This window comes from Tupaia chinensis, unplaced genomic scaffold, assembly GCF_000334495.1.
Source record: "Tupaia chinensis unplaced genomic scaffold, TupChi_1.0 Scaffold144688_1, whole genome shotgun sequence".
Classification (NCBI taxonomy): Eukaryota; Metazoa; Chordata; class Mammalia; order Scandentia; family Tupaiidae; genus Tupaia; species Tupaia belangeri.
In genome coordinates, this window is record NW_006204549.1 from 1 (window position 1) to 13,173 (window position 13,173).

General features: G+C 40.4%; 1 protein-coding gene across 2 annotated transcripts; it reads right to left on the minus strand.

Moving 5' to 3' along the window:
* Positions 1 to 37: 37 nt before the first annotated feature.
* AKTIP (AKT interacting protein) lies at positions 38 to 10,362 on the minus strand. 2 transcript variants are annotated; one of them, XM_006167305.2, is made up of 11 exons: positions 10,175 to 10,362; positions 7,551 to 7,664; positions 6,680 to 6,733; positions 6,018 to 6,223; positions 3,341 to 3,405; positions 3,153 to 3,253; positions 2,585 to 2,673; positions 2,410 to 2,508; positions 2,209 to 2,316; positions 843 to 903; positions 38 to 688 (listed from the first exon to the last, which is right to left on the minus strand). In XM_006167305.2, the coding sequence occupies exons 2-11, from the start codon at positions 7,590 to 7,592 to the stop codon at positions 581 to 583; spliced, it is 933 nt and encodes a 310-aa protein (XP_006167367.1). In that variant the 5' UTR covers positions 7,593 to 7,664; positions 10,175 to 10,362; the 3' UTR covers positions 38 to 580. The 2 variants fall into 2 exon arrangements, with proteins under 2 accessions (XP_006167367.1, XP_006167368.1); XM_006167306.2 differs by lacking the exon at positions 6,680 to 6,733.
* Positions 10,363 to 13,173: the final 2,811 nt, after the last annotated feature.

A 13,173-nucleotide genomic window follows, 5' to 3' on the forward strand; every position in this document is an offset into this window, starting at 1 on the left:
TGCCATAAAAATACAATTAAGTAATTTGCTTTAAAAAAAAGAAAAAAAACTATGAACAAGCATTCTGGTTTCCTCTCCCTCAACTAAGTTTCTCAGTGATAGCAGTTTGTAAATCAGTAACACAATAGACTGAAGACTGCTATTCAAATGATCTTCCACTTAAAAGTGCTGAGTTCTGGAACCTTCTTTCTGTAACTCTCTCTTCTATATCCTAACTTATGTTCAACTGAAACCACTGATTTAAAAACTATTAAATAGTGAATTCTGTCTGCTCTATTAGTTTAAATGAATGCAACTTACCTTTAGCATTATATTCAGAAAAATACCTAAGCCTCAGGGTCCCCAATAATTTGGAGTACTGAACCTAGATAACCACCCTAGACACTTCTGACAGAAGTAATGGATTACTTAAAGAGAGGTTTCCAAAACCTGCTGTTAGAACCTACGCAAACATAGAAAACACTGATAATCAGTCATTGTTCACACAGTTTTACTCTTCAGGCAGTCCTTTGCCATTGGTCAGCTTCTACTAGGCCAGAGTCCAGCAGGAAAGTGCACAGTGCACCAGATTCACCATCTCTTAAGTTGCTACTGTTTTCTCTTCTTTACTGAAAGGTTGTACTGAGCCAGGCTTTACCCATGACAAGCCAGCAACATGAACACTTTTATTGTGCTGTTCTTCAGGCTTCTAGGCACAATAAAAAACAAACATTAAAAAGAGATTTCAGCACTGTAAAAACGAATTTCTCAAAAAATTTTTTTGGTAGCAAGTGGTTTCTGATGACCGCATTTTACAAACGAAACAGTGAGTTAACTATTTTCAAAAATGGTTATGTACTTACTTTCTGAGTTAGCATCTTCTCTCTGGCTTCATCATGTACAGAAGGATTCCATGGAGAAAAGCTTAAAAGAAGGACAAATACTTAAAACCTATTTTTGGCTCACTAAATGTGTGTAACATCCATTTATTTTTCAATAACTAAGCCAAGTCCCCCAATAAAGCTTAACAAAGAACAATATTTTTAAAGAGTAATATTTTTATCATTATTTTTAAGAAATTTCCTATAGGCCATGTACATTCGCTGGGGAGAGAAAGAAAACACCCTCTGGGGTGGATGGCCACATCAAATTCCCTTCTCCTCCATTCTCTCAGGATTGTGGGTACATACACACATGTGCCCAGCATGTATTTCAAGCCACCAGGTCCAGAACTTGAATTGCGCCGTCAGCTATGTGGGATCCAGCCACCCTGACCACTATACTACCTGGCTGGCTTTTTTTTTTTTTAATTTATTTTTATTACCAGAGGGTGCATGTGCTTGCTAGAGAGCGAGAGAGAGGGAGAGAATGCATTCCCTCAGTGGGGTTTGGTAACCCTACAATCCCTTTTCCACTTCACTATCCCATCAGGATTTGGGGAGCATGAATGTACATGCACCAAACATGTTTAAGCTGCCAGGGCTTGAACCACAGTCAATCATGAGAGATCCCACTAATCTATAGGGATGGCCCTTAAGAAATCTTTAATTAGTTGTTAACATGTATGTCACAGATGTTAAATAAACAACTAAAACCATAATAACTATCCCTGCCAGAGGGATTCTATTAGCCTCATACCAACTTCTAAAGTACTATTATTTAAAGATGAAGAAAGTGAGGCACAGTAAAATTAAGTAATTGCTCTGAGTCACCAAAGCTTAAAAAGTACAAATACCAACCAGTCTGTCTGCTGAGTCCAAGTTTTTAACAACTCTTCTTCACTGCCTGCCCAGTAGTACCAACATCACCAAAAAGCTAAATTACCAAGTCTTAGTTCTCAACACTCTTCCCCACCATCAAGTGCCTCAGTGCTGTAGGACCCTATCACTCTCACATTATGCAGCTTTCCTCTTTTCATCAAAATGTGAGTGCTGATGGGGCTAGGACAGTTTAAGAGGGGTGCCAGCTAAAACCGACGGGTGAAAAGTCCTGACATGTGAACACATTACAAGGATCCTTAAGAAAAAGAAACCAAAGTTACTTAACAGCTTGCTACTAGAAAATGTGCCAGATGAGGTCAAGCTTCTTGTCTAAAGAAAGAGGCCCAGGGGCACTAGAAATCAAGTTGACGCCAAGTTATAAAGGTTGTATGCTAACAGATTATATATATTCCTTTTAAACCACCAGGAGGATGGTGAAGGACAATTCATCTAGACGATGTACACTTACCTAATTGCATAGGGGTCGTCTATTTTAGGTTGGTCAAACAAACGAGCAGTGCATACCTTAACACTGTCAACCACTTTACTTTTAAAAAGCTGAACATCTTTTTCATACCTGTGTTGAAAGTTCAAATAAAAAAGTTACCAATTTAATCTACTCAGCTGCATTTTCAAATTTATCTTAAATAACAAAGCAAAAGTAACATACAGTACTGCAGCTTCTGGGTTTAGGGGGCTTGCTGTATCAATCTTGTAGAAAACTCTTCTTGCATACATTAATACTTGCCAAATATGATTATGGTTCCTCCTAAAGAAAACACGACATGGTTACTGAGGCTTCCCCTGATGTCTCATGTCACTAGAAGAAACATTTATTTACTGACCTCCATTTTGCAAATGCTCTCTTCACATCCAATTCACCTGAAGTGGGATCAACTAATGGGTGAAAGACGGGAATATCAAACACCAAGCGCTGTATTTAAAGAGAAACATATCCTTAACAGAAGCAGTGGAACATTAGACCCACTTAGTTGTAAAAGGACCTTTGGGACAGTAAGGCAGTCATGTTGCTCAAAGTCAGAGAGTTGCCTCAAGAGAGATACTTAACTACTTTTACCAGTTTTCTGTAAAACTAAATTTTGCAATGAAGGGAGAAAAAGTTCATCTTTGCTACAACACAAAGATCACCATTCACATAGTAAGTGCTGTAATCCAGCTTCCAGCCTCACTTGTACACTTTGAGCAGAGCAGTAAGTAAAGCTAACGGCATGACAGAAGATCTAACATAGATAGCCCTAGCAGCTGCTTATAAGGCTACTGGGTAGATAAACATTTTGGAAAATGGAAATCATAGAAAGTATGAAGTCAGGAAGAGAACCAAGGGATCTTTAAAACTTTTAGCCCTCCTCACTAACCCACAAATGAAGCTGGACTCTCTCTCTCTTAACTTACTGGACAGTCACCATCTGGATAGTTATCAGGGATGTAAACTGTAAACTTAAATACGCCATCTTGATAAAGTCCATGCCGTATGAATATTACTCCAAACCACACTGTAGGAAAAGACAGAAACAGTTAAGGCCTACATTTGGGTCAGGGGAACCAAAGATGTTAAAATTAAGAGTGAATCCTTGTCTTACTTAATGCAGAATGGTAAGACGGTTGCACATAGACACCTGGTAACTTCTGTTTCACAACCAAGGTACTAAAAGAAAAGCAGCAGAATAATTAACTTGTATGGATACAATGACATATAGAGCACATCACCCCATATTCAACTTTTGAGACAAGGAATCATCCTTTAGAAGGCACCTGATGCCCAAACCGTACAAGCTGAGTCATCTCAATCTCTCATCTGACACAACTGAGAAAATCAGCCCTGGCTGCTGCCCATTTACTAGCATCATAACCAGAGTTCAGAGAAATGTGTAAGCAAATAAAGGGCCTCGAATTAAGAAACTGAAGCCAAGCAGGGATACAGAAACTTTTCCTCCCAGAAATCAGCTTCTCCAAAATACCTTGGAAACCATCCTCCAGGTACTTCTAATAGTGCACCCTGATGTAAGTTTTGGATATTAAATTTACAACAAATTTGAGTTAGCCATCCATATCCACGGGTCCTGCCTCCATGGATTCAAGTAATCAAAGATCAAAGATGTTCCATTGTTGCTGATGTGTACTGTAACTACATAGGTAGGCCTATGATGGTTGTGTTTGTACTAAATATGTACAATTTTTTTGTCATCATTCCTTAAACAATACAGTATAACAACTATTTATATATCATTCACATTGTATTAGGTGTTATAAGTAACCTAGAAGTGACTTAAAAGTGTTCAGGTGGATGTGCATAAATAATAAGCAAATACCCTCCATTTTGTATAAAGGACTTAAACACCCATAGATTTCAGTATTAGTGAGGGCTTACTATTAATAGAACCAAATCCCTCTGGATCCTAAGGGATGACTATGTTTGTAAAATTATTGTTTTTGTGATGGTACATAATAGATCTCAAACTCGTACTTAAAAACAGTTTTTAAGTACAATGTTAGATAATTAAGAACAAATTAAGATTCCATGAAATTGCTATCATAGAGTTGCCCTAAGTTTCAAGTACCAGATCCAGTGGCAAATTGCAGCATTTAGGGTTGCAGCACTGCTTAGTGAAGACAGGCTCAATGTGAGGCTCTCGAACTATTCTCTGCCCCCAAATCTATCCCCTAAAACTTGGATTCTAGAACTCTGTAGGCCTTGCTAGGGAGTGGGAAATGACTAGGGCTAAAAGCAAGGGAAGACGAATATACTGACACAAAGGCTTCACTGGAATTCTGAGACCCACTAACAGCCATTCTACTCTGTCCCTCAGAGCTCCAGCGTGAGCGTTAGTGAATAGGTAAGGCTACGACCAGACCTTGAAAAGAGCCGTGTTTGCCCAGGGCCTTATAAAACACACTGGCTCACCAATCCTGAATTTTACTAAGCAGCAGCTGATGTGGCCTTAGTTAATAGTTACCTATTTGCCCTCACACTTAGTTTTAATCATTTTTAAAAACTGTTAACCATTCCATCTTTAAGTCACTAAGGTTCAACATGTCAACAGTAGTATGACTGACGGATGCACCTACTACAGTAAAGTTTGCCAGAAAGGGCGATTTTGTGTTCTAACACAGACAGTGGATTTAATCACCACAATAAGAGACTGTCCAACTCACTGCCCAGCCTCAAACACAAGGCCCCCATTATAAAGCCAAGAGACCATTGCTACCAGATCACTCCCAGCTGATTACACTGGAGCCTCAGACCACTGACCCTGACAACATTAGTACACTGAGATGGGGCCAAGGATGCTTTCAAAATAACCTCATATACAAAGGAATTTTCAAATGATGGAAATCAAGAATTACTTCTCTAAACTTTGTCCTTTTAACAAATTTTCATGCCAGCTGCCATCTGTATTCCCATGCCATCTGGGCCCCCTACATGTGCCGGCACCATGCTATCGCTGCTAGCACTGTGTACAAGAGCTTGGAACCTTGGAGGCTACAGATAGGTGTGCCTTAAGTTTACTCACACAGGGCTCAAATCTTTACAGCTTTCCTACACAATTGCCAACTCCTGCCTTTGGACTTTGATCATACAGAATAACTCAAAGCCCTTCTAGTGACAGACCTTCCAATATATAAAGGCAGCTTTAATAAGTATTTCTTAAGTTTTCTCTTCTCTAAGCTAGGGGTTCCAGTTATTTTAACTGTTGATCTCTGAGGCCTAGCTTCTCGACTCTCCCTATTGGGACCATCCCCTCAGCCTGTCAGGGTGCCTCCTACAGGACAATAATCGCAATGGAGTAAAATCCTCTGGATAGGTCTGACCTAAGAAAACAGACTGGCAACTGCCTTCTGTCCAACCCACTATCCTCTTCAGGAGATGAAATCCTCACCTCTTCAAGACCAAATTTGAGTTATTAAGTTCCTGGTCTATTTTAGGCTCTTAAAAGACCTTAGTTTCTTCTTCTTCTTCTCCAAAACAGACATGGAAATTAAAGCACACACCTGCCTTTAAGTCTTACCTAAGGTCTAACTATGAGTCATAATATTTAAGAGAGGGTATCTGTAAAATATTTAGATCTTGGTTAAGGAAGATGTTATCACCAGCAACGGCCTGCCAAGTTTTACCTGTATCCATCAAGGCTGATATTGGAGGGGACAGAGACTGCGCTTTAAGATTAAATGACTGCCTTTACTGACTCAATTAGAATAAATTTAACTCTTTACCCTCAAGGATTATTTATAATTTAACCAAGTAGTTTAAGAACTTACAATTCTGCAAGAAGAGAGTATTCCAAGTAGAAAGGTCCATAAGAAGCGTGTGTGCCGTTTGTTGACTGTGCTGCTGGGGCAGGAGATGTGGGTTTAGTTATGGGCAAAGCATTTTTGGGAATAGAAGGCAGCTGTTTCTTTGGCACAGTTCGTGGAGGACTGGTTTTCACGTCCCCTGTTAATGTCTTCTCTTCACCATCAGATCGCTATTCAAAAAGGTGAAGTTACAAGAATGTCAGGATAACTCTTAAATCATAGGAGTACAGAGCTGACCTAAAAGCTGGAATTAACTCTTTTACAAGGACACGCTAACACCATGATCAAGATGACCCGAAAGCCCTTTGGGCAGGCAGGTTACATAAGGAGCAGACAAAGCTTAAAGCAAGACTAGAGCATTAGGAATACTCAGACTAGCTGCATCCTTTAAGGACATTACAGTCAATGTTCACGGGATTAACTGAAATAGAGAAAGAAATGGTTTGTCCTGGGCAAGGGCTTACTAAGCAATTAGACAACTGCACAAGAAAAGAAAGGTCTCCCTGTACTTGGATTTTGTAGAAGGTCTGGTGCCAAGAAACTCAAAATCCATAGTGTAGAAATGAGCTGCTACATCATGTTATTAGCACTTGGTTTAGAAACAAATAATGAAGCTGTTCTCTCACTTGAGCTTGGATCTGAATTTGATCTTGTCTCCTAGTGGCTATATGCTTCCACACCTGTAATATCAGCAGCATAAACTCATCTTTAGTCAAAAGATAGATGTTGAAATAAGTCAATGCCTAAACTACTACCTCAAAGGTACTACCTTAGCTCAGACACAAACAAAGGCTGCCTAATGAGCTGTATAAAAGTGTGTATGATGGGCTAGAAGGTGGCATGGTGGTAAGGCATTGGTTCGAGTCCTAGACCTGGTGGATTGCTTTCTCACTCTCTCTCTCTCTGGTGAATACACATGCCCTATAGCAAATTAAAATAATAATAAACAAAATTAAATAATTCTTTAAAAATTGTACATTGTGCATAGGAGAGAAAATAAACAGTGGAATTCTCTTGGAAGTGAAATTATGGGGGTTAGTTTCATTTTCTAAGTGTTTGCATATTTTAAGCATTCCTAAAATGGAAATTTATTGTTCAAAATATTATTTTTTAGTTAGAAAAATTAAAATCATTATCCCTCAAGTCTGACTTCAGCATATTGACTGGCCTTTCTAAAAGCTTCTTTAGCCACAGAATCGAAATTTAATAGAAAAACTATACAATTTTGTGTCATAAGTTCTACCACATATAAATACAATCTAAATGAAGGTGATTTTAGAATTGTGACTTTTTTACTAGAGATGCAGTCTGTCTCTGAATCTGACCTTAACTGAGAAAACATTTATTTCTCAAAAGGAAAACCTAAACTGGGAAAACCAGGTAATTCTGTTACGATTACACATGACCTTGGTATGAGTTATTTAAGATTATTCTGATCCTATTTTCGGATAAGGAAAGTGAGTGGACACCCTCATTACATTGATCCTCTGTACCTACTTTGCGTACAGAACTTGTAGACATGCTCCAGAAAGGGTTCATAACGTGTACTCCAAACAGAGAAGTTCAGTGGTCAGTGTCATCAAACTCTTCCGTCCTCAGCATTCACTTTGCCTTAAAGCAGATGAGAACATATGGGAACATAAAATCCACAGATAAGACTTCTGAAACGGTTAAGAACTAAATCTGATACCCTAGAGATACAATGATGTCATAGAATACGTTTTTAAAAACTTAGGAAAATGTCTTCGGGCAGCTTCAGAAATAAATTTTCTTCTTTCCAGCCTTCAATTTCTTCACACCTCCCTGGCCAGGATTCAGGATATTCAGTGGCACCATTTGGTTCTGGTGCCAGCAATGAAAATAAAGACTGTTAACAGTGCTTACTAGCCTAATATCTAGGTATTTAACTGCTGGGAAAGCCAGACCCAGAATGCACCGTACCCACAATGCACTGAAGTTGCATCACTGTTTCCAGAGTGTGGGGACAAATGATAAAGAGCCAATGCAGCTGACTTATGAGTATCTTAAGTGAGTTGTCTCTAGTACAGCATGATTCCTTTCTGCAAAACTAAACCCAAGAAACAAGGAAAAAAAAAACAAAACAAAAAAACAGGGAAGGTAGAACATGCTGATGTGGGTAAAGAAACAGCAGGATACTCAATTCTGCCAGGACCATCCCCAAGAAACTACCTTTTTTTCTTTTTTTTGGAGAGGCTTTTGCTATAGGGCTCGTGTGCTCGCCTGAAAGACAGAGAGAGAGAAATCACCCCCCTGAGGGGATGGCCACGCCACAACGTATTCTCCTCTTGGGATCTTCTTGGGCAGGCACACGCACCCAGTGTGAGTTTAAGACACCACGTCCAGGACTCGAACCATGGTCAACTACATGGGAGTTCAGTGACACAGCCATTACGCCAACTGCTGGTCCCAGAAACTACCTTTTTAAAAAAAAGAATTATTCAACTTTATTTATCCATCCATCCATTCATTCATTCATCTATTTAATTTGACCAGAGAGGGACAGAGTGAGAGAGAGAAAGTGAGAAAGCAAGCTGTCAGGTCCAGGACTTGAACTGTGGTCAGCCATGTGGGAGTCCAGCACCCTCACCACCATGCCATCTGCCAGCCCCAAAACTGCGTTTTTCAACCGCTAAAAATTTGGAAACTCAATAGCATTAGGCATTTATAAAACTGTAAGCACTACATACAGATGTCACAGAGGAGTACAAGAGACAGTTTACAAACATGAAATCTCTGTCCTATGCTTCAGTCAGTAGATAACAAAGCATGTCTCAGAGGTCACAAAGTCAGTGGGTCATTTACTAAAAATACAGAGGAGCCAAAGAAAAGTAGCCAAGCCAGGCTACAAGAACAGCCACTGCTGGCCCTGGTGATTCCCCCAGGTTCTGTCATGCTTAAAGCGCAGCCTCCTTCCCTGAATTGCTACTTGAACCCATCAGAAGGCTAAAAGTGAAAAGGGTCAAAGCTTAGGAACATTTTTCTATTCTTAAGAAGCAAATCGTTAGTAAACCAGATACCAAATGTTCCCAATCGGCAACAATTCTCTGGTGAGCAGACGACACCCACGGGTGGGTACTAGGTCTTTCACATCCTGTCCGAGTCTATTACTGCTGTTTTGCTTTCCAAGAGATAATGCCACCCAGTAATTAAGTCAGGAATGAGGATCCCGTTCTCCCACTATTGCGCTGACTTACATCCCATAAGTATAACAGCAACAACTCTCTGCAGATCTACCTTTAAAGATGACAAATGACACATGAAGAGAGTTGGGGCTTTAAAAATATGTGGGGGCATCTTCCTGTTTGACCCAAATAAAAACAACATGGATTTCGGAACTAGCAGTCATGTGTGGCACCCACTATCCTCTAAAACAGACTCAGATTAACAAGGGACCTCCCACTCCTTGGGACACAGTGGTGCTCCAGGAGGTGTAAGTTTTTACTAGGGTGGGAGGAATTACCTGTAAAGTCCCTTCCACGACTAATACATTATGATTCTATGACTTAGCCTTTAAGAAGCCAATAAAACCTGCCCCCAGCTCTTTAAACAAGAGGTAAGAGGTATGGTCTACCTCTGCCTGATTTCGTGATTGAGAGTTTTAGTTCAATGTTCCTAGCAGCAACTATAGGAAAAACCTGGAGCACACTTTCAGGAATTAATTGCACTTATCAGGTGTCCAGTCTACCACATTGGCATGTCCCAACAGGGATGACAGATGGAAGGAAGGCACAGGCTACATCCTTGCCAGGAAACAACTTTAGTTCTGCTGGTTGGGCCCGGAGAAGAACATGACTGGCTTCCATTATATCGCACAGCTAGTAAATCCCAATCTTGGGCCTGTGCGAATAATCCCTGGAGAGGAACTAGACACGGGTGCTGCTGCTGCTCTGTGCCACACATGTGCTTCCATGTGTGCCACATCACCCCGAAACAGGTTTCAGAAATTCTACTTTAGAAGGCGACAGGGTAGAGCCAAGAGAAAAAACAAAAACGACCCCAGCCCGGGCTAGGCTCGCTGGGGACCGCCAGGTCGGGCACCATCGGGCACCATCGCCGGGAGCGGAAACCCATACCCAAGCACGCAGAGAATCTGGACAAACCTGTCTCAAGGTGATGCAAGGCAGGAGCCATGTCCCGGGCTCGCTGTTAGCTGCAGGCCGGGCCGGGGCCTCAACTCCCTCTAGATGCGGGGGAAGGTGGGTGGAGGGGTCGGGGGATGGATGAAAGCCTCCCAAGCTCAGCGACGCTCCCACCTCAACAAGGGCTCGGGACCAGGGACCACGGACCAGGGACCAAGGACCCGGGCGGGGAGGGCGGGTCCCGGACAGGCAGAGCTGGCCAGGCCTGTCTCGCTAACTCAGACTGGCCTGGTCCTGCTCGTGCCACAGCCCCCAGGCATGGTGGGGGGCTGCGCCAGATTGATTTAATTAGATGATTCCTGTACTAGGGTTTCTGATCTTGAGTAAAAAATTTGGGAAGTTTGAAAGTTCTGGGAAGGCTTTCTGTAAGAGCTGGCATATATTAATGTTAATTGTGACCATTTGTTGAACACCTACCATATACTAGTCAGTCTGCTACACACGTTTCAGAGATGCCATTTCTAGTTTGCCAACCTTATACCCACCATCCTTTAGGGTACAGTACCTAATGCAAGACCAGTCCCATAAGCTGTGAATTATATGGCCCAGCTTCAGAACATGAGGTGGGCCAATCATATTGCTCTTTTGGGAATGAGAAATAAGAAATCCAGAGGGGAGTTGCCACTTAGTTGTGGGGACCTGAGCTTATAGGTCCAGCAGTCCAGGTTCTGGGGGTGAAATATGAATCAGGTCATGTGCCTGTTGAAATTTTGGGAAAACAGGTAAAGGTAGTTGGCTGAGTGAGGAGCATGGGGCAGATGTACAGGGAGAAGTCAAGTATACATTTGGATTTTTTTTTTCAGGATATCTTAAATTTGTGATCCTTTCTTTACAGGTTACCTAGACCACTTTCGATGAATAAAACAGAAAGTTAGTTACTGCCACAAGGAAACACCAGGCTGTGGCACGTGTCAATTTTCCAGAGTCCTGCTTTGCAGGGTGTCTGAATGCGCTGCTTGAAGCCTCTGCTCACACTTGCTGGAATCCATCGTGGCATATTTTAGTCCACAGGTCGCTTTTCCCCATATTTCTTTGTAAACTTTTCAGCATTATTACAGAATTTTTTACATTTCTTAGGGTATTTTTCATCTAGGTCAGCCCGGAGAGGGTGCTAAGGCTGGGTGCTGTTCACCAATCCTATGAAGAACTGTATTACTTGGTTGGTTTTGGTAGCTGCTCCCAGTTTTTAGCACTAATTACTGCCAGACAGACATGTCCCTTTTCAATGATCTGGTGATAGATCTTTGTTTTAAATGTGATCTTTGGTGGTTTGAATGGGTACTCTGCTGGAAAGTTTTGATTCTGAAGGCTCCTTTGTCATATGGAGGGTTGTCAGGAACAAAACGTCTTTACCAAATCAATAAATTAGCTTCATCAACCTGGATGGTATGAAAGTTTTTCATTCCACATTTGTGAATTTCTTCAAGTTCCTTCATCGACCTCCTGCTGGCCACCATCTTGGAACAGGTGCTGCTCCTGCCCTTGGATTTCTTTTTTTCCCCTTTTTTGTTTCCATTTTTAAATTTTATTTTATAGTTTTTTTTAAGTTTTAATTAATTAATTAATTAATTTACAGTCATTCTGTCTATATCAATACAGTATAACAATGAGATTTTCCATCCCGTTTACATTGTATATTGGCTCAGTCAAAGATATTATTATATATGTTATCATCAACAAATAATTTTCTATTTCTTGTTTCTATTTCTGTCTCATTTCTTTTATATTTTATTGATTCACTAAAGTACAGCTGATATATGCATATTTATGAATGCATGTCTGACTTTAGGCATAAACCTCAGTGAGTAAAGTGAACATACTGTAAAGTAGCACCTCACTGGGGTTATATAGTTTACTGAAGTCATTAAGTAGGTACTAATAGTTTTTTTTAACACATTTTTTAATTTCAAAAAAGCTTTAGTTTTACTAGATCAGAATAAAAAAATGTTAAGAGAAATTTGCTGAAAACTTAAAGCCAGGATAAAGGTTAGGATTCAGTTCAAATAGTAGGTAAGTGATCCTATCAACAGCTCAAGAGAAGACAAAAATCCTTAAATATGGAAATCAAAGTATCAAAGAAAATCAGTGATGTTTTAGCCTAAAGTTAAAAAAAAATCTATTTCACTAGTTCAGACTCACATGATTAATCTCGGTTCTATTGAATTTGCAGTGTTACTTTGGTCTGATCTTTCCATTTAAACTCGGGAATTTAACATTCAACTCTGTACTTACCCCTAAAATCAGGCTGGCCATTCTCTTGGTTGTTTCTTGTATTCTTATTTCTGTATGTCTGACTTCAGTTTTCCTGGTATAGCACTCCCATCAGCACTTCTTGGAGAGCGGGTCTGGTGTTGGTAAATTCTTTCAGGTTTTGTTTATCTGAGAATGTTTTTGTCTTTTTTTTTTCCCATATGAAAGATAATCTTGCTGGGTCTAGTATTCTTGGTTGAAATTGTTTTTCAGTCAACACTTTGAATATATTTCCCCACTTTTTCGTTGCTTATATTGTTTCTGATGAGAGGTCCAATGTTACCTTTATGGTATATCCTTTGAAAGTAACTTGACTTTTCTCTCTTGCCAATTTTAGTATCTTTTTAAAAAATAATTATTTATTGTATTTTATTTATTCCTTCACTTATTTTTTAATTTGACCAGAGAGAGACAGAGGGTGAGAGTGAGAGCGATAGGAAGTGAGAAAGCAAGCCACCAGGTTCAGAACTCGAACCCTGGTCAGCCATGTGGGAGTGTCCAGTGCCTTAACCACCATGCCACCTGCTGGTCCCCTCCAATTTTAGTATCTTGTCTCCTTCTGTGGTCTTGGTCAGTCAGACTATGATGTGCCTCGAGGAAGACCTTGGGTTGATTTTATATGTGGTCTTGGTATTTCTTGGGTCTGGGTATTTGAGTGCCTCTCTAGGTTTGGAAAGTTTTCTTCCAGGACTTCATGGAATAGATTATCA

What these genes read in the sequence shown, in the direction of transcription:
- AKTIP (XM_006167305.2), bottom strand. Translation starts at nt 7,592, where the DNA reads ATGAACCCTTTCTGGAGCATGTCTACAAGTTCTGTACGCAAA. An exon ending in CTACAAGTTCTGTACGCAAA is followed by an intron (nt 6,734 to 7,550) that starts GTAGGTACAGAG and finishes CTGATATTACAG; the next exon opens with GTGTGGAAGCATATAGCCAC. An exon ending in GACGACCCCTATGCAATTAG is followed by an intron (nt 904 to 2,208) that starts GTAAGTGTACAT and finishes CCTTCTTTTAAG; the next exon opens with CTTTTCTCCATGGAATCCTT.